Genomic DNA, 19,513 nt, shown 5'->3' on the forward strand with positions numbered 1-19,513 from the left:
CCACCTCAACTACAGTACTTAGTCCCTTGAAACATAATTTCTTTGTACAATTAGACGTCATTTAATTTTAGGTATAAGCACTTTTGACTTCTGTACAAGTAAGAGGAAAAAATAATTCTCTTACCCAAAAATGCCACATTTTATTAAAGCTTGAAAAGAAAAATTTCGTTGAACTTTTGTTTTGGAAAAAAGGGTTAAAAAAAATGTCCTTAAACTACGTGAAAGGAACAAAAATGTCCTCTGTCAATACTTTGGCGCACAAATGCTCTTAGTGTCAATACTTTAACTCAGAAATGCCCTTGCAGTCAATACTTTGGTCGATAAATGCCCCTATAGTTACAAAATGAGTCAAAAATGCTTTTTTTTGAATAAATATATTATTTAATTTTTTTTAAGCATATCTTCTTTCTAATTAAAATATTATTAAGGAACACTATTCTTGTTTCTTTCTTCTAAAATCACTTTAACAAATAAAAATGTAGGAAATATTTGTTTTCTTCTAAATCTCATTTTATCAATTAAAATAGAATAAATTTCATGTATCCTTTCGATAGATAATATATGCCATATATATAAATTCATAGTATATCTATCATTAATTTATATTTATATAATGATAAAAAATATTCATGATAAAATAAAAAAAATCATTTTTTATTTTTTTCTGAAATAAGTAAGAGTAAACATTTGCTAATTGACAAAAAAATTTATCAAAAAGAAAATAATACTATATTTATTTGGAAAAAGAATTTTTTTGACTCATTAAATAACAATAAGGACATTTTCGGATCAAAATATTGATGACTAGAAAATTTTTGAACCAAACTACAAGGGGGGATATTTTTATTACTTTCGTATAGTTTAAAGATATTTTTCAACCAAAGTATTGACGGTACAAATATTTTTGAGCCAAACTATAAACAAAAGAGAAAAGAGAGTACTGTTGCAGAAGCAAGTTCAGTTTAAATATAATTCAAAAGCATAAGCTAGTCATTTAATAATTAGTGCTTAAAAATCAAGTAAGGAATGGAATTTTCTTTTTGTTTTTCTGCTTTTTCTTTTGGGTTAAATATAATAATACAACATTTATGTTTTTTTCCAGCTAATATAAAAATAGAAATTCAAGTAATTTAATGTCATTAATGGAATTTCGGTTGCAGTCAGATATGCTCATAAATTAGTATGTGATGAATCTCGTGAACCTTTCATTTTCAAAATATTTCCCTCCTTTCACTTCAAATCAAATCAGTTTTTCGAAAATCGAAAGAATAAGAAGCTGAGGAGTTCGCTCCGATCCCCAAATTACTACATAAGAGAGTAATTTCAGGTTATAAAACAGTAAATCGTAATGGGAAGTGGCGATGATTATTGCAGTATCTCCATTATCACAGCTAGGGCTTGTACTGAGATTAGGAAAAGAAGATCGGAAACTTGTAGCCGGAGTTTTACTACTTGTATATCGCCGAGATGGATTTTCTCCCGGTGGTTCGAAACAGGGGAGAGAAATAAGGACGCAGAGAAAGTGAATCAGCTTCAATGTGGAAGCACCAGAAATAAGGGGAAGAAGACGAAGAAGAAGAAGGAGACGGGATTTGAGACCAAATCATCTACCGCATTGGAAGATCAAGGTAAATGTTCTTCACCTTGATGCTCTGTTTTGGGCTCTCATTAATATGACTTCGAGCTGCATTAAGTTCTTATTAAAACAGTGAAACACTTTCTAAAGATATTTTCATTCTCAAAGTTTGGAAGTTCAAGAATTTTGATTATGAGTAAAAAAAAATTATATCTATTTCACCATAATTCTCGATGATAATGAATTTCTTTAACATTTTGTTTGGATTATTGTTATTCATTGTTTCATAATGTATTGTATTTTACTGTGTTTGGCTAGACTCTATTATTTGGTGTTGTTTAATGATATTTTTATTGTATGATTTGATTGTATCATACTATATTGTAATTTATAAAATTTATCAAAATATTCTTAATAATTCTATGGTAGGAGGTTTAACTAGAATTATATAATATAGGATAAAGAATTAAAAAGTATTATGATATATTATGTCAGGATATATTAGAAAAAGAAATTAAGTAACACTGAGAATACACCAAATTAATTGTTCCATAAAATGAGGATTTTTATTATTATTTAACAACGAAATTTAACAATATAATACAATATATTGTAAGTATGACAACAAAACAGTACAATATAAATGCATATATAATTTTATAGTGTATAAAAATATATATGAGTCATTTTAATAAGTAACGAGAAGATATTACCTTTAAACTGCTAAATTGTTACGACTTAAATACATGAACGTATACCAAAAGATTTAAAAATTATGCTCATTTGAAATATATTTTAAAAAAAATTAAAGTCAGGGAGAGAGCCACCAAACGGTAAAGAGAAATAAATAATTGGAGTATACATTTCGAAAATTTAGGTGCATGGGAAAAATATCATATTGATGTCATTTAAGGATAGGCATTTGCTCATCGTTTTAATCTATGTTTGGCCAATCAAGAGGTGAAAAGTGTAAAGTTCAAAGAATAAATTGCTTATATTTATAATTTTACTTTGAATTATTTCTATTTTTAAGAATAATTTGACAATAATTAATAAAGTAAAAGTGAAAAGTAATATTTAGTTTATATCCTTATTTTTTGTGCATAATGTGAATTAGATGAGAGTATAAAAAAGTGAGGTACTTGATGGAACTTCCGGAAAGGAATAAATGTTTATGTGGGAAAAGATTAAATAAGCTTATGACCATAATGATCCAAATATAATAATAATATTTTCTAATTAATTAGCCATTTCCTTTATTTCAAAAGAATATTTTAATATTAATTTCCACTTTTGCCATTTTAATTTTTTCTCAAATAATTCTTGAAAATATAATTCATTTACAGTATAATTGTTATATGATAAATTAATTCTTTTGTCACATAGAAAATATAAATGAGAGGCAACAATATTTTTTTTTTCCTGTATCTCTTTTAACGTTGAATAATTCACTATTATTATGACATGGTATAAGTTGGTCCATAATATTTGTTATTTTATAAAATTAATGTATAAATTGTAATATTTTTATTATTATATTCTTGATAGTTAATTAGTCTTGAATAATAGTTTGACCAACTTACGAAAACTAATAAGTAATTAATGTTCATTGTAATGAATATTAATTACTTATAATTAACTATCAAGGTATAATAGGAAGAATATTGTAATTTATGAATTAATTTTATGAAATATTAAATATTACTGATCAACTATTTTTAATAAGGATGACATATAAAAAAGAGCGAAAAAAGTAATTACTTGATACATTGAAAAATTACTCTCGCCATTGCACTACTCTTACAATTTGATTCTGACAAGAAATTTCAACAAACAAATTAATAATAAAAGACGAAGAAAAAATAAAAATAAACTTGAAAGTTGAAGCTTCAACAAAAATCCATGAAAATACTCTTTTCGAAATTATTTATGAGAAAATAAATTTAGAGTCACTTTTCAAAAGATTAGTCAAACACAACTCATATGCAAATTGTTCATGTACTTTATTTTCAAAGTAAGTTATTTTTAGAAGTTTGTCAATACACTCCCTCCGTTCATAATTAATTGTCATATTTTCTTTTTTTAGAGTTAAAATTATAAGAACTTTGACAAAAAATTTATGATGTATATTTTCATCATATTAATATGCAAAAAATTGTAGTTTATAATATTTTTCGTATAGTTTTTGAATATCTAATTTTAAAAAAAAATATCGAATTAATGTAATCAATTTAACTTTAAAAATTAGTCAAATTGACTTTAGAAAAATGTAACTTAACAAATTAAAATGGACTGAGATAGTATTAATTATTGGATATGACCATGTTTGCTTTGAAATAGAAAACTGAGACATATTGTGTGGGCGTTTGACTATGTTTTATCGTGAAATTAAAAAAAAAGTAATTTTTATTTTTCAAATTGAATAATGATATCTGAAAATTAGAATTTCAATAAAAAAGATTCAATTGTTGAATTTGTTCATTTTGCAGTAACATAAATAAAATTTCTTACTTCAAGTTCATTATCTTTAACTAGAGAGTCTCATGCAATCCATATAAGAATTTGCCTTTATTAAGTGAAATTGAATCGTGCAGATTTATATATTTCATACTACATTTTATGATTTCATCTTCCCTGAAACACATTAATCGACATATTCATGCAGGAGGCGAAAAGAAAGCAGATTCTATGAACTTAGGCATTGGATTTGGTCTAATTTATCTGTTTAACTCTACAAAGAATGAGCTCAACAAGATCGTTGAGATTCGTCGAGAAATGGAAATCCTGCTTCATAATTCCAAGATGGAGTTACAAAACCAAAGAAGAATCAGAAGTAATCCATCTGGTGCATCAAATTTAAGAACCAAAATCTCACACTACGATTCGGATTGTGTTGAACAGTTTGCATACTCAACTGATATAGAAGAAGAATCAGAAATCACTTGCAGCCATGATGATGATCACCCTTTAAACTGCAAATTGATGAAAGGAAATGGAAAGAATTCGGAAATGAACCAACTTGAAGCAGAGCTTGAAGTCGAATTAGAACGTTTGCAGTTCCATTTAGATTCAGATATTATGTTCAAATATCCAACAAAACCAGATGCAGAGGTAATCCACCTTTGAGTATAACATAACTATAATCAATTGCTTTTAGTTTAGCATGAGCATCGCGAAAAAGAGGTATAATTTTTTATACTTGATTTGTGGCAGATTGTGGATGAATATAGCTCAGGGGAAGGAAGCCAGAGCACAAAATTTGCAGAAGCCTACAACCCTAACTGTGGCGTTCCTGCCGAAGAATTGAAGAGGAGGCTGCATGAGCTTCTACAGACAAGGCAAGAAGAAAGGATCAAAGAACTGGAGACAGCTTTAGAATCCACCATGCAAAAACTTGCAGACAAAGAAAAAGAGGTATGTTGGTGGAGAGACACTGTTAAGGTCATTTCTCAACATGCTCCGAGTCGTCGCTCACTTACTAAGTTGGGTTAAAAACAACACCCCACCAACCTTGAAGGAAACTTTCCAAAGCTTTTTTGGATAGAAAAAATTAGGAAAAGGTTGATTGCCTAGGAAAAGTGAACCTTTTTCCATGTATACAGTTTCATGTAAAAGAAAGGTGAAGGAAATAAACCACAACTTATATATCAAATACTTAAATTTAGTTTGCAATAGACTGATAGTATATGGAGGCATCATGAACAATAACATCACTGGATTAATAACTTCCATAAGAAATTTAAGCCCCTTTCGACATGTTTGGTGTGAGCATTTAGAAAAATAAAGTAATTATCGCCATGTATGTGGCACAGAGACTACCTCAATACATAGGTTCTTTGCAACTACGAAAGTAACACATGCGTACTGTTGACTGTTATTATTGGACATGAAATATTGTTAATGCAACAACAAATGTGGAATGACCTGTAAACTTTGTAGTATTATTTTGCTCTCTCATTGAATTCTTCCAGAAGTTTCTCAATCGTCTTCCTTGATACAATTTTTTCGATCTCAAACACCCTCATCTCAGCAGGTAGACCTGCAGAAAAAAAGGCAAAATATGGCTTCAAAACAAATATAATCTTGAGATGGATCAAGTTCTATAGGCAAAAATATAGCTCACTGACCTGATTGGCGCAAAGCTCTGAGTGGAAGTAAATTCGCATAGGAGTAGATAAAATGGAGCAGGCTTTTCATAAGCTCAGCAGATTCAGCTGAGACTAGAATCTCCCTCTAAAATTGAAAGCCAGGAACATGATTAGATTGCTTGAACATCCACAAAATTGTATCAAATATAAGATATATCCAGATTATACAGGTACACACAATACATAGTCATCTATGCACTATGATCCTTCATCCTAGTTTCTACCCTTAATATGTAAACTCACTGCAAATTCGAGATGTGGCCTTCTCATGTTATAGTTTACAGAAGCATGAAAAAAGAAAACAATTATAGCCATGATCTCGTTTACCAAAATCTGAAGCTGTTATGCCATCATCAACAAAGGTTAGCAAGCTCCATTTGGATCATGTTAAGTTCTCTTCTGTTTCCAAATATAAGTAAAGTCGCAACAAGAATTTAGAAATAACAGATTTACATTGTTTTAGAACACAAATTTAGTACTAATCCCCTAGGCACTAACAGTATAAAGCTAAACTAGAATGATACGATGACAGACACAAAATGGAGAAAGCATTCAAAGAGTAAGTCAGTAAACCTTGAAACTATTCTCTGCATCATAATACCCTGAAACGATCAAGAGGATGTGAAGCTTCTCTAGTTCTGCATATATAAAAGAAAATGATTGTCAAGCCAAGCTGTGTTATCTCTCTACTGTGAAAGTTATATTTGACAGAAGAGCTATAGTAAAAAAAGTTCAAATTCTCTACCATCCCAGCACCCGGCCCCCTCATCCTGGCACACAAGAGTAGATGAACTCTTCCAGCATGATATGATGACAATTATCTTGTGATTGGTTACTGACTGAAATATTAATGCTTCCAAACTGAAAAAGGGGCAGAATCAAATAACTTACGCTGGAAACTTCTTATGTTTTCAGCTGAAGTAGAGTGATGTGTTAAGAGCTCTCCTATAGATATTCCGACTGAACTCATTCCAATATTTGAGTTCCCCATTCTTGATCCTGTACCACCAGGTTTCCCTGCTTCCAACTCTGAAGGTCAGTCCACATAAATAGTACACTAAAAACGTCGTTGAAGTCATATCATGTACATGATCTCAAAATGTAAAACTCTGAGGAAGTTTCTCAAATTTTAAGTTATCATTAAATTCTAACCATAACATGATTACATCAATTTACTCCACAGAAGTCCGTAGACCATTTTATAGTTACTTCCCAGAAGAGTTGCTGCTATCCAAATATTTGTCCAAAAAAAAAGGAAAAAACTGAGTTTGTAGCCAGATTTATCCTTGCATTAGGCAGGAGGTAGTATGAAGGAGATGCTAATTACTTTCTATAGAAGCGACTCATACAGAAATGAATCATCTAGTTTAAAGTGGCACATATGGACAAGGCATATATACGACAACATACCAGTGTAATCCCACAAGTCATCAATGAAAGCTTTAAATAAAGCATGGCTTTGAAATGGAAAGGTTTGTAATTAGGACAAAGAGAAGTTGGTGACAATACCTGATTTTGACCATCTTTTAATATCTTTCCGTAAAACTTCTCCTGTTCTGGGGTCAGCTACATCCGATTTTGGCAAATTTATATTTTCTTTTCGTAGAACTTCTTCCATTCTGGGCTCAGCTGTATCTGACTTTGACAACTTCTTGATATCTTTTTGTAAAACTTCTTCTGCTCTGTGATCAGCTTCCTCTGATTTTGACGATTTCTTAGTATCTTTTTGTAACACTTCTCCTACTCCTGGGTCAGCTGCATCGGATTTTGATAATTTCTTAGTATCTCTTTGTAAATTTTCCCGTACTCCGGGGTCAGCTGCATTGAGTTTTGATGACTTCTTAGCATCTCTTTGTAAAACTTCTCCTACTCCGGGGTCAGCTACATTGATTTTTGACAATTTCTTAATATCTTTGTCTAAGACTTCTCCAACTCTGGGATCAGCTGCATCTGATTTTGACAATCTTTTAATATCTTTTCGAGAAACCTCTCCTCGTCTGGCATCAGCTGCATCATGCATTTTGTATCTCACTGAAAATGACAGTTTTAATTAGGATATGAGTCTGATCACTTGGAATTAGAAATCTAGGATAGTTACTAAATGTAATGACTATCAAAGCTGCATAACCTACAGATTTCATAAAGACCATTGCATCCAAATCGACCTGCCCCATTTATCAATAAAGTGGTCATGTACTTATCCTTTGTTGTAGTCTGTGAGTTTGTCAAATTTCCAGTATCCATGAGTATACCTGCCAACTGCACATATAATCAGATTTATACAGAGATTATACAACAGAAAGACATTAGAACTTGCATACACAATGGTAAATCAAGATGTTGGAGTTAGTACCAGAAGTCGACTAAACCATTGACCCACTAGTATCTCTGGTGAAGTTAGTACAAACTTATCAGCAATAAGAGTGCAGCATGATGCCTCCTACAATTAATAAGTACATATAAAAGGTGTCAAGCGAGCTTATAAGAACAATCATTTGGTTCCTTGCAGAAAATTTGATATGCTTTAACACATGAACCTTAGACTAACTCAACCACAAAAGCTAGCTCATGAGATGACAGTTTCCCTAAGGCCTAACTTTCTCCAACGTCTGCTAACTCCTGCTATAATTTTTCTCTTCTTGTTCTTAAATTTATAGGAGCACAATGAAGTCGAACTTAGTGCTGCTTAGCAATAATGATCTCTGTTAACTAGTTTAAGAGGAAGATGACATTTATTGGTATGTTGACTTCCTTTCATATTTGTAACAGAATGAGAAAGATACCTTCCCAATGGTTACAGCAGCAACTGAAGAATAAGGTGTATCTTCCTGCGTAAATAGAAAGATTAGAGCATAGCCTCTCTATTGAACATATTTATTACTTGACATGACACAAGCATAACGGAGATGCAAAAACAAGAAAACCAAAATAAAAGTAGACCTCTCTGCAATTGAAGATTTCAACCACTGCATCCTTTAATGCCTGATACAGTAAGCAGTAAGTAATCATCAGTTAACTGATTAATAGGAATTCAGCACCCTTGAAAAGAATGCGTACCTCCTGATTAGCTGGAAGCTTGCTACAATTGACTAAAACAAGTTGAAGACTCCCATATAATTCATAGTAGGACAGGTCAATCTGTTCAAATAATATCAAGTTATCAATTTAATAAGAACAAATTAGTTGATCATATTTTGAGTATATTACATTCCTGGTTTTCATTTATTATGTGGACGTAATTCTAGAGAATCTAGACTTAAATTTCATTTCCTTTCCTAACTTTATATATAGAATGGAACATACCTCATCAACGAAAATTAAGGAAGATTCATCAACAAAGCAAGAATCAAGTAGCCATCTGAGCTCAGCATGAGAATGAACATCCGACCTTTTCATGTTGATGACAGGCACAGTGCATAACTTGTCATCATTTAATGTTTCATTCAAGTAAAAAGCATACATTATGGTTGAAGCAACAGATCCAACATCTGCATCCAGATGCAAACAAACTTACAATTAAGCTCAACCAGTGTAAGACTCAAATTGTCAGATGGTCGCAGACACACTTCCCCCCTGAAATTGACTGCTCTCTAAATTAGGATTTGTTCCTTCTCTACTGCAGTAGATGAATTCAACGAAACAAGCACTTCTCAAATAATGCCACAGGACTATATAAGCTTATCAATTCTCTTTTTTGTCGTTGAATTTGCTTCCAATCTATGTACTTCTAGTCCTACAAAGTGGTACTTAATGAAAGAGATAAATTTAAACAATTTGCAAAATCTGGATAACAGCTGGTGGAATTTTCTCAAAACATGAAGATAAACAATCAGAAATACTAATGCAATTACTATCTGTACTAATAATGAAGCAAACTTGTAAAATCAAATGTGATTATACTAGGATCTACTTCTTCAACTGTAGGCTTAGACCATTTGTTACTTTTGTGTCCAGAAGCCTCTTACTCTGTTGGATTTTGCACTCATTTTACTAAGTTTGTGTTTTCAGTTGGAGACATCCTGGATCCAGAATAGTATTCTTTGCTTAGTATTTGGATAAATTTGTTTTCTACCTTGTTTAAATAGAATCGAACATCAAGAAACTGGTCGTAATAGAAATTATGCATGATCCAAGGACTTCCATCTGAGACATTGTAACATGCTTTATACGGAGACTACTGTTATTTAGACAATGAATGGTTCATGGATGTTACCACAGCAGTCTGGTCCAATCACTGCATGCAAGAATTGTGATGGTACTCCTGCACTAACATAATCTCTTCTTGCCTTTAGAAAAATATTCAGCCTGTGAATTCCTTGACATGATCCAAGAACTTCCATCTGCACTGAATTTCCACAGTAGAACGATGCTGCAGATGGAGGAAGTGGAATATCGGAGACAGTTCTACTTTTCTTGGTCACAGTGTAAGATCTTTCATAGGCAGGCAAAGTCAAGCCACCAGGTGAGTGGTACTCTCCATTTGCTTCAGATGATTTTGGACTAGACTGAACTGAAGACTCATCTACATCATGCAGATCAATCTTCAGACCAGACCGCGGGCTTCTCACAGGAGGGGAATTCAATTTGGATGCTGCTGACCACCTTACAGATAATGACCGACCAAGAGGTTCATGTATACCTTTTGAAGCTGAATTAGGAGAGTGTCTATCATTATAAACATCATTTTCAGATAATTTCACACTAATTTTTTTCTGTCCCCTGTTACCAACATCAGAGGCTGACCTCGTTATATCATTTCTAGTGACTTTCCTAAGGATGTCTAAACCACTTCCTTTGTTAATGGCTGTTGTTTCACCTCTTCGCATTCCATCGAAATAAGGGTCATCTCTGGCACGTACATATTTTTCCTGAAAGTATAGCAGAAATAGGTAATTTAAGTACTAATGCAGCCATCGGAGACCACAGACACACGCTTAATCAGGTATTTACATTGGATCTACACTGCAGAATCACACATTACTACATCACTGTTTGGATAACTGAATATGACAATAACAAATTCAATAGAGCACTAAACTTTGTTTTCATCTATGCTAGAAGTAATGTCATGAACTTTAATTCTGCCGTAATAGACTATAACATATTGGGACAAATGATACAGTTTATGGGACAAAATCTAAAGCATGAGCTCCAAGCTCGAGCCACTGGCGGAGCCAAACTTTTCATGAAGGGAGTTCAAATTATGAAGAAGTAAATACACGAAAAAACCAAGAGGATTCAACATCTACCATACACACATAAAATATATCATTTTAACCAGGTATACAAGTGTAATTTTCCACCGAATGAACTCCCTTACACCCACGTGGCTCCGCCCCGGGGGCAGCATCATAATTATTAGTTCCTCTATCTCAATGTAAGTGGCATAGTTGGAATTTCAAGATTCAAACATCAAAACTTTAACTTTGAATTCGAACCTAGAAGATTCAAGTTTTTTGAAATAAAATTAAATATTTGAAAAATATGTAAAAACTTCTATAAATCACAATAATTAATAATTGAAAAAACATTTTGAAAAATCCGGAAAACTTGTCATACACTTGGAATTTCAATTTGCGCCACATAAATTGGGACAAAGGGAGTAATTTCTAGAGCAGCCAATGAGTGAACCATGAGTTTCAGATATCTTTTAGGAAATCAAATAGAACATGTAAAAAGGAGATTCTAAAAGTACATGAAAAAGGGTCTAATAAAAATTGAACTTTGAGCTACAAAAATGTTAACTTCTCACTTTCTGAAATTTCGCCATTGGAGAACAGAAAATGATTTTGAGAAAGAAGAGAAATAGTCTGTCAAAGATAGGTAGAACCAAAGGCAACCCAAATTTTATGAAAAAAGAAAAAGAATGAGACGGTTAAGAGTAGGAAAAAACAGAAAATAAAGCCAAAAGTAGCATCTTTGTGGAGTCCGGCATTGCAGCTGCTGTTATCATACAAGACAGTTGAGCCAAAACAAACAAATTTTGGCCATTTTGTTTATTATAATCTCTTTAACACATTCTTGAATGTTTTTGAAAATATTCTTTCTACATTTACACATCACCCTACTCGGACCCCATTACACTGAATAAGTTGTTAGTAGTCTTAATGATTTATGAAAATAATTAAGGTCCAAAGATAATGTTGGAATTATATGTTATTTCATCAAGCCAATTAGTATATTGATAGAAAACTTGCATAAAAGTTCTAGCTTTTTCACCAAGCTTTCTTTATATAGAATATACTGAAAACTTGAGATCTGATCTTTCTACTTCCATCAAACCAAAAGCAAAAAATTGGATACAAAAACATGAACCAATTATCAATGATAAGGAATATCATTGATGTCAACCATATTTGACCTATTTTTTCTCTAATACATATGTGTCAATACTTGGATTGATGGTTACTGAGATGGTAAGCCCTCTATCAAAATTGTACTTCATCACAAAAATCTTTATCTTCTATTTCTTGTTTAATGAAAGTGCTAGGCCTCGTAGCTCCTCGAAAGCTTGCATAGTTTCTGCATCAAATCCTCCCGCAAACTGTAACAATAGAGATAAAAACTAAACTAAGATGACATTCACAACAATTCGATGCAGGTGAATTACCAATCTATTCTTCATCTGTAGTAAAATCCTGTTATTCACAACAAGACAGCATTTATTAATATCAGACAAACCTGATGAATCCGGAAAGCAAATCTCACTCCTTGGAGTAGCATGTAGTCCATGGAAGTGTCTTTATCTAATGGTCCTTTGGACTGAAGCTCCGCAGCTACCCTCTTCATGTACACCTTAGCCAACTTCACAGAGCCAAACTTTATCTGCATAATTTCTTTTTGAATTAAGTCCCAATGCAAAATGACAACTAGATATCAAGAAAGAAGGTACTGTAGTTTTTGCTCAGTATTCTGCAGAGGAGGACTTGCACATATGCAAGAATGAAACTGCAAATAGATAAGCAATTTCAATATTGAAATGTTGAGATACTGAAAATGGCATGCAAGGATGTAACATAAAGATAATGTACAATCTTGAAACTCATCATCTGTCTCATATCAATTTCTCATATTATTCGGATTCCCTTCTGGTGGTGAACCATATAACATGCATAATACAGTTCACTAACTTCATAAATAAAAGTTTTTTAGGACAATTTAACATGTTAGCATACTGCTTAGTTGTGTACTTCCAGTTCCGGCTAGTTATATCTCATTAGATACTCATTGTATCATTCAAGCTCTATTACCATTTGAAGATCTAAATCAACAGATTATTTTCTACTTGGAACAGTCAGAACTTACCTTGCTTAATATCCCATTATCAAGCATCCAGTGTGTGGGGATTTTGAACTCTTTGCAGTGGCGCATCAATGAGTCTCTTGTCCGAAGAAGGTTATAGACACTACGTTCCATCCTGCAATGTGAAGATTAAATGTGGACAATTAGGTGAAAGATTTGACTTTCTTGGCAGAAGGGCAAGGAGGTACCAAATTATAACTACTTTACGACAAAGTAAGAGGTCATACTTCTCTGACAAAGAAATCATCTTCTTTAGTGCAATATCACATGGCGATCGAGGATCGTCCTTGTAAGTTGAAACTTCATTCTCCAACTTCTTGAGATCTCTATATCCAAATGCTGCCTCCCTTAGTGTGTCTGCTTTTCTCTCTGGCCAGTCAAAGTGCTTTAGTACTGCCCTTTCATCCACCTTCAGAACAGTGCAAGCGCCATGATCAAAATTAACAGTAAATTACAGACTGAAGCTTCTATTTAATGTGAAATGAAATACAGCAGATATAGTTCCTCAATATTTGGTAAAATTTCCTGAGAACTACATTCTTCTACTAAGAATTCAATTGATAGTAATTACTGAACTTAATGTCATACAACTACAATGAACTAGGATAGATGCATGATTTTTCTTTGAGTTATTCTTCATTTTAAAATTTTAAAATGAGACAATAACAAGCATTTCGTTGCTGTGACAGTGGATAAAGGCATTCTTCTCTATGCTGATATACTTCATTAGATAATTAACACATTGAGCTTACCAGAAAGCAAAGTTCATCATCTAGCCATTTCACAAAAGCAACCACGTCCTCGATGTCTGAATAAACTGCATTATTGACCTCTGCTATCAGGGAAATCACAAATTCTGCTTGAGTTTCAACATCTGCCCTTATCTGGAAGTGGGACAATAATATGCAATCAGGAATAAAATTAAGTCCAGAGACTAAATGAAAAAATCTGAAACTTCCTTATTGCTGGACTAGTAATCAGAAAGGAAAATCAGGGAAATCCAGATACAGTGGATATCTCAAGTCCTTGAGTGCAATTTAGTGGTCATTGATATGGTTAGTGTGCCTTATTGGCAATAATAGAAATGAGAAGACTAGAGAGAAAGAACTTACAGCCAGCAAATATGATGATCTGTTCTCAATTTCACCGATCATGCTACTACGAACGTCTGAAACACTTGATGCATCACATACTCCTCCATTTAATGAATCCTTCCTCGAGTCTCTCTTCATCAGTGAATGATAAAATTCTACAACTTGAGGAGCTCTCTGTACCATGCCTGATGTAGTTTTCGCCATAAGTTTTGGAGGTGGTGGTGGAGGAGGCGGGGGAGGTGGTGGAGGAGGACCAGGAACTTGAACAGAATTTTCTCCATCTTCTTCAATTAGAGCAACAGATGAAGGCCTTGGAGGGGGATTAGGAATCCGCAAGACACGTTTCTCGACCTCCAAAGGATTGGTTAATTTATGTTGGGAAACAATAGGCTCAATCTCCTTTTCCACTTCCTTGGAACACATAAAGACATCTGATTGCCTTCTCTTATTAAAAATCAAGTCCTCAACACAAAATTTTGATCCACTTATCGAGTGCCTGCGAGTAGAACTTTGTGTATCCTCCCAACTATGATTAATGATATTATCCGGGCTCCCTACTTGTTGCATATCTTCATCAGTAATAGGCCACTTCTTTAGCTTCTTAACGAGGCTTAACCTCCTCGCACTACTACATTTTGAGTCCTCATCACTATGATCATAAGACAAGCAAAGTGATTCCCTACTTTTCTCACTACCATGAGGGCTAGAAGTCTTATCACATGTCATGGACGAGCAGCTGCGCAACTCTTCTCGCAAACATGAGTTCACCCACTTCAAGTAGGCAAGCTCCTCAACCTCATTCAACCTACTCATTTGAAGACCCTCAACTTGTTTGCAAAGGTTTTCATTTTCATGTCTCAACAAAGAAGCCTCCGCTTTAATATGCTCAATTGTATCTCCCTGATAAGAATAAAGTGAAACAAGATATAATCAAGCCAGCCAATTACCAATGTTAGACAAATTCAAATTTTTCCGATACGATAACAACAACAACGTATCCAGTAACCCCACAAGTGATACGGATTGAACCACATTTTTCAGTATATCACTTACAAACAATTAGAGAAAACTATGCATTTTAGGCATATACAGCCAATTAATTCATCAAGGTTATTCAAATTCGAGATATTAAAACTGGGTTTCCAAGAAAATGCAAACTGGATATTCCTATCTCATATTAGTTCAATAAGACAAAGTAGTAAAAGTAAATACCTCTGGAACTTTTCCAACAATGGCTAGCTGGGACTCCATGGAAGACAGCCTGCAAGAAATATCTCTTTTCTGAAGCTGGAGTTCCTTATTCAAGCGCCTCAACTCCACAACCTCCATTTCCAAACTAGTCACGCTTTTGAAATCTTCCTTATTGGATTTCGTATCTTGTCTCTCTCGAGCAGCAGTCAATGAACTTAATTGATGAGAAAGGACTGCCTTTTCACATTCCATCAATTCAACTTTCTTGGCAAAGCTATTAATCTCACTCTTCTTCAGTTCGAGTTCCCTCTCGAGCTCAACCACCTTTGGACTCCTCTTAAATTCAGATAATTCAGCCTGCAATTTCATTTCCCTCCCCTTTGATTCTTGTAGCAAGTTCCTCAAATGATCAATTTCATTGAATAGATCACGCGAACCGGAAGATTTAGTCCTGTGAATGTTAACTGTTTGAGGATGAACTTGAGAGGAAACGACTGAACATGACAAGTCTCCCATTAGAGACCTCTTTACCCTTGGCTGCGAAATCCCAGAAGAGTTCTTCTGGTTCGAGTTTTCGTTGCCAGGAACCAACTCTTTCTTGGCATGAATTATGGTCTGCAACTTGGTTTTTTTCTCCCCTGAGAAACCCTTCACAATTTGAGAACCCCAAGAAGATCTCACCTTTGACATATTGTTATTCCCTTTTACATTGCTATAACTTCCCTTTGGTGCCTTATTTTGATCAGCAAATTTTGAAGTTTTCACTCTATTCTCTGATGATTTTTCCTCCCCCATTATGAACAACTACAAAGACTCCTCACCCCTTATACACAATACCCTGAACAGTTATAAACTCAGAAACTCCAAGCTTCCATGGATTAAACTCTAAATCCCTGAACTTACAAATGGAGTTTTTTCATAAAATGACTAAACCCAAGTTTATAACTCAAAAATAAACCTTTTCACCATTACATGAGCTCTAGAAAACAGAGAACTCTAAATAGGTTTCTCGAAGCTCAAAATAGAAACTTTTACACCCAAATATGAGCTCCAGAAAACAGAGAACTCCTAAATTAGTTAATCAAAGCTCAAAATTGAAACTTCTACACCAAACATAAGCTCCAGAAAACAGAGAACTCCTAAATTAGTTAATCAAAGCTCAAAATTAAAACTTCTACACCAAAACATAAGCTCCAGAAAACAGAGAACTCCTAAATTAGTCAATCAAAGCTCAAATTTATAACTTCTACACCAAAACATATGCTCCAGAAAACAGAGAACTCTAGATGAGTTTAGCAAAGCTCAAAACTGAAACTTCTACACCAAATTTCAGCATTGATAATCACAGATATCAAAGGGGTTCTTCAGTTTGAGCTCAATACTGAAACTTTTTCACTGTATATGGTCTCTCTCTCTCACACACACACAAAGAAAGTGGACCTCAAATTTAATAACCTTCCCACTATAAAATCAATTACCCTCAAAAGTTCGAGAGGTTCCTCTCTTTGTTTAAGCTGAAAAACTGAAATGGGTTTCACAGGTAATTCAATTTTGACGATTCTAAAAAACCCCTTTAAAAAGGAAAAAAAAAAATTTCACTACTCAAAAGCCAAGAAAGCTTATGAGTCGTGTTGTCGTTTCTGTGATCGTGCAAACAAGACGCTCCTCTTTAAAGAGACAAATCATTAGTTGAAAATGAGAGAAAGAAAAGGCTCATACTTTGAGGATTTCACTATACATTTCGAGAGAGAAAAAAGAGGGAAGCTTGTCGCAGCTTTAATGGCTGTTTGAATTTTGAAATTTGAATTTGTTCTTCTTTCTGTATAAACTGATCTTAGCCGTCGGATTTTAGTTGGTCCCACCTGCTTACGTGTGATGATCTTAGATGAACGGTTGAGATTAGAAATTAAGAAAAATGTTCTGCAACGGTCGATTAATTTGCAAAATTAGTCAACTCTCACACTCCAATTTGCTTTAAAAATCCTTTTCAGCTATGCCAAATTTAGTCATACGTCCTTCCATCCCGTTTCGTCGTAGATTTTGATGTTAAAATTTAAAGATTTAAGTTTTGAAATTGCGATTTTAAAAATTTAAATTTGTATTTTATTTAAAAAGGAAAAAAATATGAGTAACAGTTTGTGTAAACTCAAAAATTAGTTTGAGCTAGTTTTTGAGTACTGAAATATTAGCCTATTAAATATTTGAAGATAAATTTACTCCCAAATACTAACTTCGTCTTATTTATGTTTTATCACTTCCCAATCCAAAATAATTATTGTTTTATATTTGGGCATATGATTAAGCAGACTTGCGTCCATAGTTCTGTGTAATAAGATCATACCATTAAAATTTAAAGGTGAGTATTTTTATATTTTGTTTGGATTATTGTTACATATTACTTTATAATATATTATATTATATTGTATCGTATTGTATGGTAGATATAATGTTTGACCATTATTTTTTGTTGTTTAATAATATTATAATTTTTTGATTGATTATATTGTATTCTATTATAATTTATAAATTTACTAAAATATCCTTAATTATTCTGGTGTAGGAGGTTTAATTATATTTAAATAACTGATCAAATAGTATTTTGAAATATTATGTAAAGATATAATTAGAAAAAGAAATTAAGTAACAATGAGAACACACCAAATTGGTTGTTCCATGAAATAGGTTTTTCATTGTTATGTAACAACGAGATTTATAGTACAATGCATTTTTAAGTAACAATCAAAACCAACATTGTAGGTATAGCAACGATACAATACAATATAATGAATAACAGTGATCCAAACATAGTGTTAAAGTAGTGGTTACATCGAGAATGTTATGGAGTAAGAAGTCAAGAATTTAATATGTTGAAGATGAAATTTGAATCGAAAGATTAGTAATGAAGATATACAAGATAAGGTAGAGAATAATTTTGATGATAGACGAGATATAAAAAGTGAGACTTACATAGTTCAAAAATATGAAAAAAGGAAGCGTCATGGGAGGTGTCTATGGATGGTTCAGGAGAGATAGAGATAGATCAAAGAAATATTAAGGAAATATGAGTGGACATGAGATGACCTAATTATAATTTACTGAGAACATGATCTTAGAGATAAAGGTATGAAGAGCACTAATTACACTTGAAGGTTGGTAAGTAACTGAGTGTTTATCTAGTTTATCCTTTCATAGTAGTAAATGTGGAATTATTCTTGTTGTTTACTGTTATTCAATTTATGTTACTTTTTATTGTTTCATGTATCGGATTTATTGTCTTATTTTGTTGTAGTTATTGATTTCTTTAAGAATGTGTTATATTTTTCTTAATTTCTTGACATGGCTTCTTCACTCATGTTACTTTTTTTTTTCTTGGACAATTTTTTTTATCAACGATTTATTGAAAACAACCTTTTCGTCTTCCGACATAGGAGTGACGTCTTCGTTTACACTTCCCTCACCTAAACTCCACTTTTATGATTACACTAAATATATCATTGTTGATCCAATATATATGTTTTTTTTTAATAAATAAACAAACAAATAAATAAATTATTTATAAATAAATCATTTTCACATCTTCAATTTATTTGTCTTATTTATTTTTTAAGTTTATTTTAAAAGAATGTCTCTTTCCCTTTTTAGTAACTCTTTAATTTTAATTTTTTACATTAATATTTAACACCATAAAATTAAAAAATATTATGATACATTCTACTTATCTTTACTTTAAAATCACAGAATTAAAAAATCTATAATTTCTTAAATTTCATATCCAATCAAATTATATTTTAAAAAAGGATTGAAATAGAGAAAGTACTATAGAAGTAGAATAATAAATTTAAACTCCATAAATCTCAAATTCATATTCTTAAAATTCTTTTCTAATAAGTGGGGTGTTGGAAGCAAAGAATAGCTTCAAAAAAAAATTAGAAATAAATTACTATTAAGTATTAAATATGCGTTTGACAGTATGATTTGGGAATTTTAATTTGAAATCAACATTTATTTATGAAATATAATGAAAATCTTAATTTTACGATAATTTCCCTATGATATCAATTGCTTCATTTAATTTACTTCACTGATAGGCTCTCAAACTATTCAAATCAACATTTGATAATAATCAGAATATTCCGTTAATTAATATACTAATTAAAAACATTTTATAAGTGTTTTATTTTAAAAGAACCAGGCATATTTAT

At 32.4% G+C, this 19,513-nt stretch overlaps 4 protein-coding genes across 4 annotated transcripts; 1 reads left to right on the plus strand and 3 right to left on the minus strand.

The window, feature by feature from the left end:
- Positions 1-808: 808 nt before the first annotated feature.
- LOC107009619 (protein POLAR LOCALIZATION DURING ASYMMETRIC DIVISION AND REDISTRIBUTION-like) lies at positions 809-5,332 on the plus strand. Its single transcript, XM_015208966.2, has 3 exons — positions 809-1,628; positions 4,242-4,687; positions 4,790-5,332. The coding sequence occupies exons 1-3, from the start codon at positions 1,349-1,351 to the stop codon at positions 5,066-5,068; spliced, it is 1,005 nt and encodes a 334-aa protein (XP_015064452.1). The 5' UTR covers positions 809-1,348; the 3' UTR covers positions 5,069-5,332.
- A 97-nt stretch (positions 5,333-5,429) lies between these two features.
- LOC107010879 lies at positions 5,430-9,379 on the minus strand. Its single transcript, XM_027914413.1, has 9 exons — positions 8,665-9,379; positions 8,508-8,552; positions 8,078-8,164; positions 7,857-7,983; positions 7,234-7,755; positions 6,616-6,741; positions 6,298-6,362; positions 5,704-5,809; positions 5,430-5,615 (listed from the first exon to the last, which is right to left on the minus strand). The coding sequence occupies exons 1-9, from the start codon at positions 8,731-8,733 to the stop codon at positions 5,518-5,520; spliced, it is 1,245 nt and encodes a 414-aa protein (XP_027770214.1). The 5' UTR covers positions 8,734-9,379; the 3' UTR covers positions 5,430-5,517.
- LOC114076007 lies at positions 8,737-11,494 on the minus strand. The gene is made up of 4 exons (XM_027914196.1): positions 11,477-11,494; positions 9,938-10,592; positions 9,028-9,212; positions 8,737-8,862 (listed from the first exon to the last, which is right to left on the minus strand). Exons 1-4 carry the CDS (start codon positions 11,492-11,494, stop codon positions 8,737-8,739), a joined length of 984 nt encoding a protein of 327 aa, XP_027769997.1.
- A 354-nt stretch (positions 11,495-11,848) lies between these two features.
- Positions 11,849-17,063, minus strand: LOC107009160 (protein CHUP1, chloroplastic-like). The gene is made up of 7 exons (XM_015208439.2): positions 15,333-17,063; positions 14,139-15,020; positions 13,779-13,910; positions 13,254-13,435; positions 13,030-13,141; positions 12,406-12,549; positions 11,849-12,268 (listed from the first exon to the last, which is right to left on the minus strand). The coding sequence occupies exons 1-7, from the start codon at positions 16,104-16,106 to the stop codon at positions 12,188-12,190; spliced, it is 2,307 nt and encodes a 768-aa protein (XP_015063925.1). The 5' UTR covers positions 16,107-17,063; the 3' UTR covers positions 11,849-12,187.
- Between the last annotated feature and the right edge of the window lie 2,450 nt (positions 17,064-19,513).

Source organism: Solanum pennellii, chromosome 2 (genome assembly GCF_001406875.1).
Source record: "Solanum pennellii chromosome 2, SPENNV200".
Classification (NCBI taxonomy): domain Eukaryota; kingdom Viridiplantae; phylum Streptophyta; class Magnoliopsida; order Solanales; family Solanaceae; genus Solanum; species Solanum pennellii.

What these genes read in the sequence shown, in the direction of transcription:
- LOC107009160 (XM_015208439.2), bottom strand. Translation starts at nt 16,106, where the DNA reads ATGGGGGAGGAAAAATCATCAGAGAATAGAGTGAAAACTTCAAAATTT. An exon ending in ATGATTTCTTTGTCAGAGAA is followed by an intron (nt 13,142 to 13,253) that starts GTATGACCTCTT and finishes TTCACATTGCAG; the next exon opens with GATGGAACGTAGTGTCTATA. An exon ending in TTGCTTTCCGGATTCATCAG is followed by an intron (nt 12,269 to 12,405) that starts GTTTGTCTGATA and finishes CTATTGTTACAG; the next exon opens with TTTGCGGGAGGATTTGATGC.
- LOC107010879 (XM_027914413.1), bottom strand. Translation starts at nt 8,733, where the DNA reads ATGATTACTTACTGCTTACTGTATCAGGCATTAAAGGATGCAGTGGTT. An exon ending in CTGCTGTAACCATTGGGAAG is followed by an intron (nt 8,165 to 8,507) that starts GTATCTTTCTCA and finishes TATTAATTGTAG; the next exon opens with GAGGCATCATGCTGCACTCT. An exon ending in AATGGTTTAGTCGACTTCTG is followed by an intron (nt 7,984 to 8,077) that starts GTACTAACTCCA and finishes TTATATGTGCAG; the next exon opens with TTGGCAGGTATACTCATGGA.
- LOC107009619 (XM_015208966.2), top strand. Translation starts at nt 1,349, where the DNA reads ATGGGAAGTGGCGATGATTATTGCAGTATCTCCATTATCACAGCTAGG. An exon ending in TACCGCATTGGAAGATCAAG is followed by an intron (nt 1,629 to 4,241) that starts GTAAATGTTCTT and finishes ATATTCATGCAG; the next exon opens with GAGGCGAAAAGAAAGCAGAT. An exon ending in CAACAAAACCAGATGCAGAG is followed by an intron (nt 4,688 to 4,789) that starts GTAATCCACCTT and finishes GATTTGTGGCAG; the next exon opens with ATTGTGGATGAATATAGCTC.
- LOC114076007 (XM_027914196.1), bottom strand. An exon ending in GATTGGACCAGACTGCTGTG is followed by an intron (nt 9,213 to 9,937) that starts GTAACATCCATG and finishes ATCTGGATGCAG; the next exon opens with ATGTTGGATCTGTTGCTTCA. An exon ending in CCTTAATTTTCGTTGATGAG is followed by an intron (nt 8,863 to 9,027) that starts GTATGTTCCATT and finishes TTATTTGAACAG; the next exon opens with ATTGACCTGTCCTACTATGA.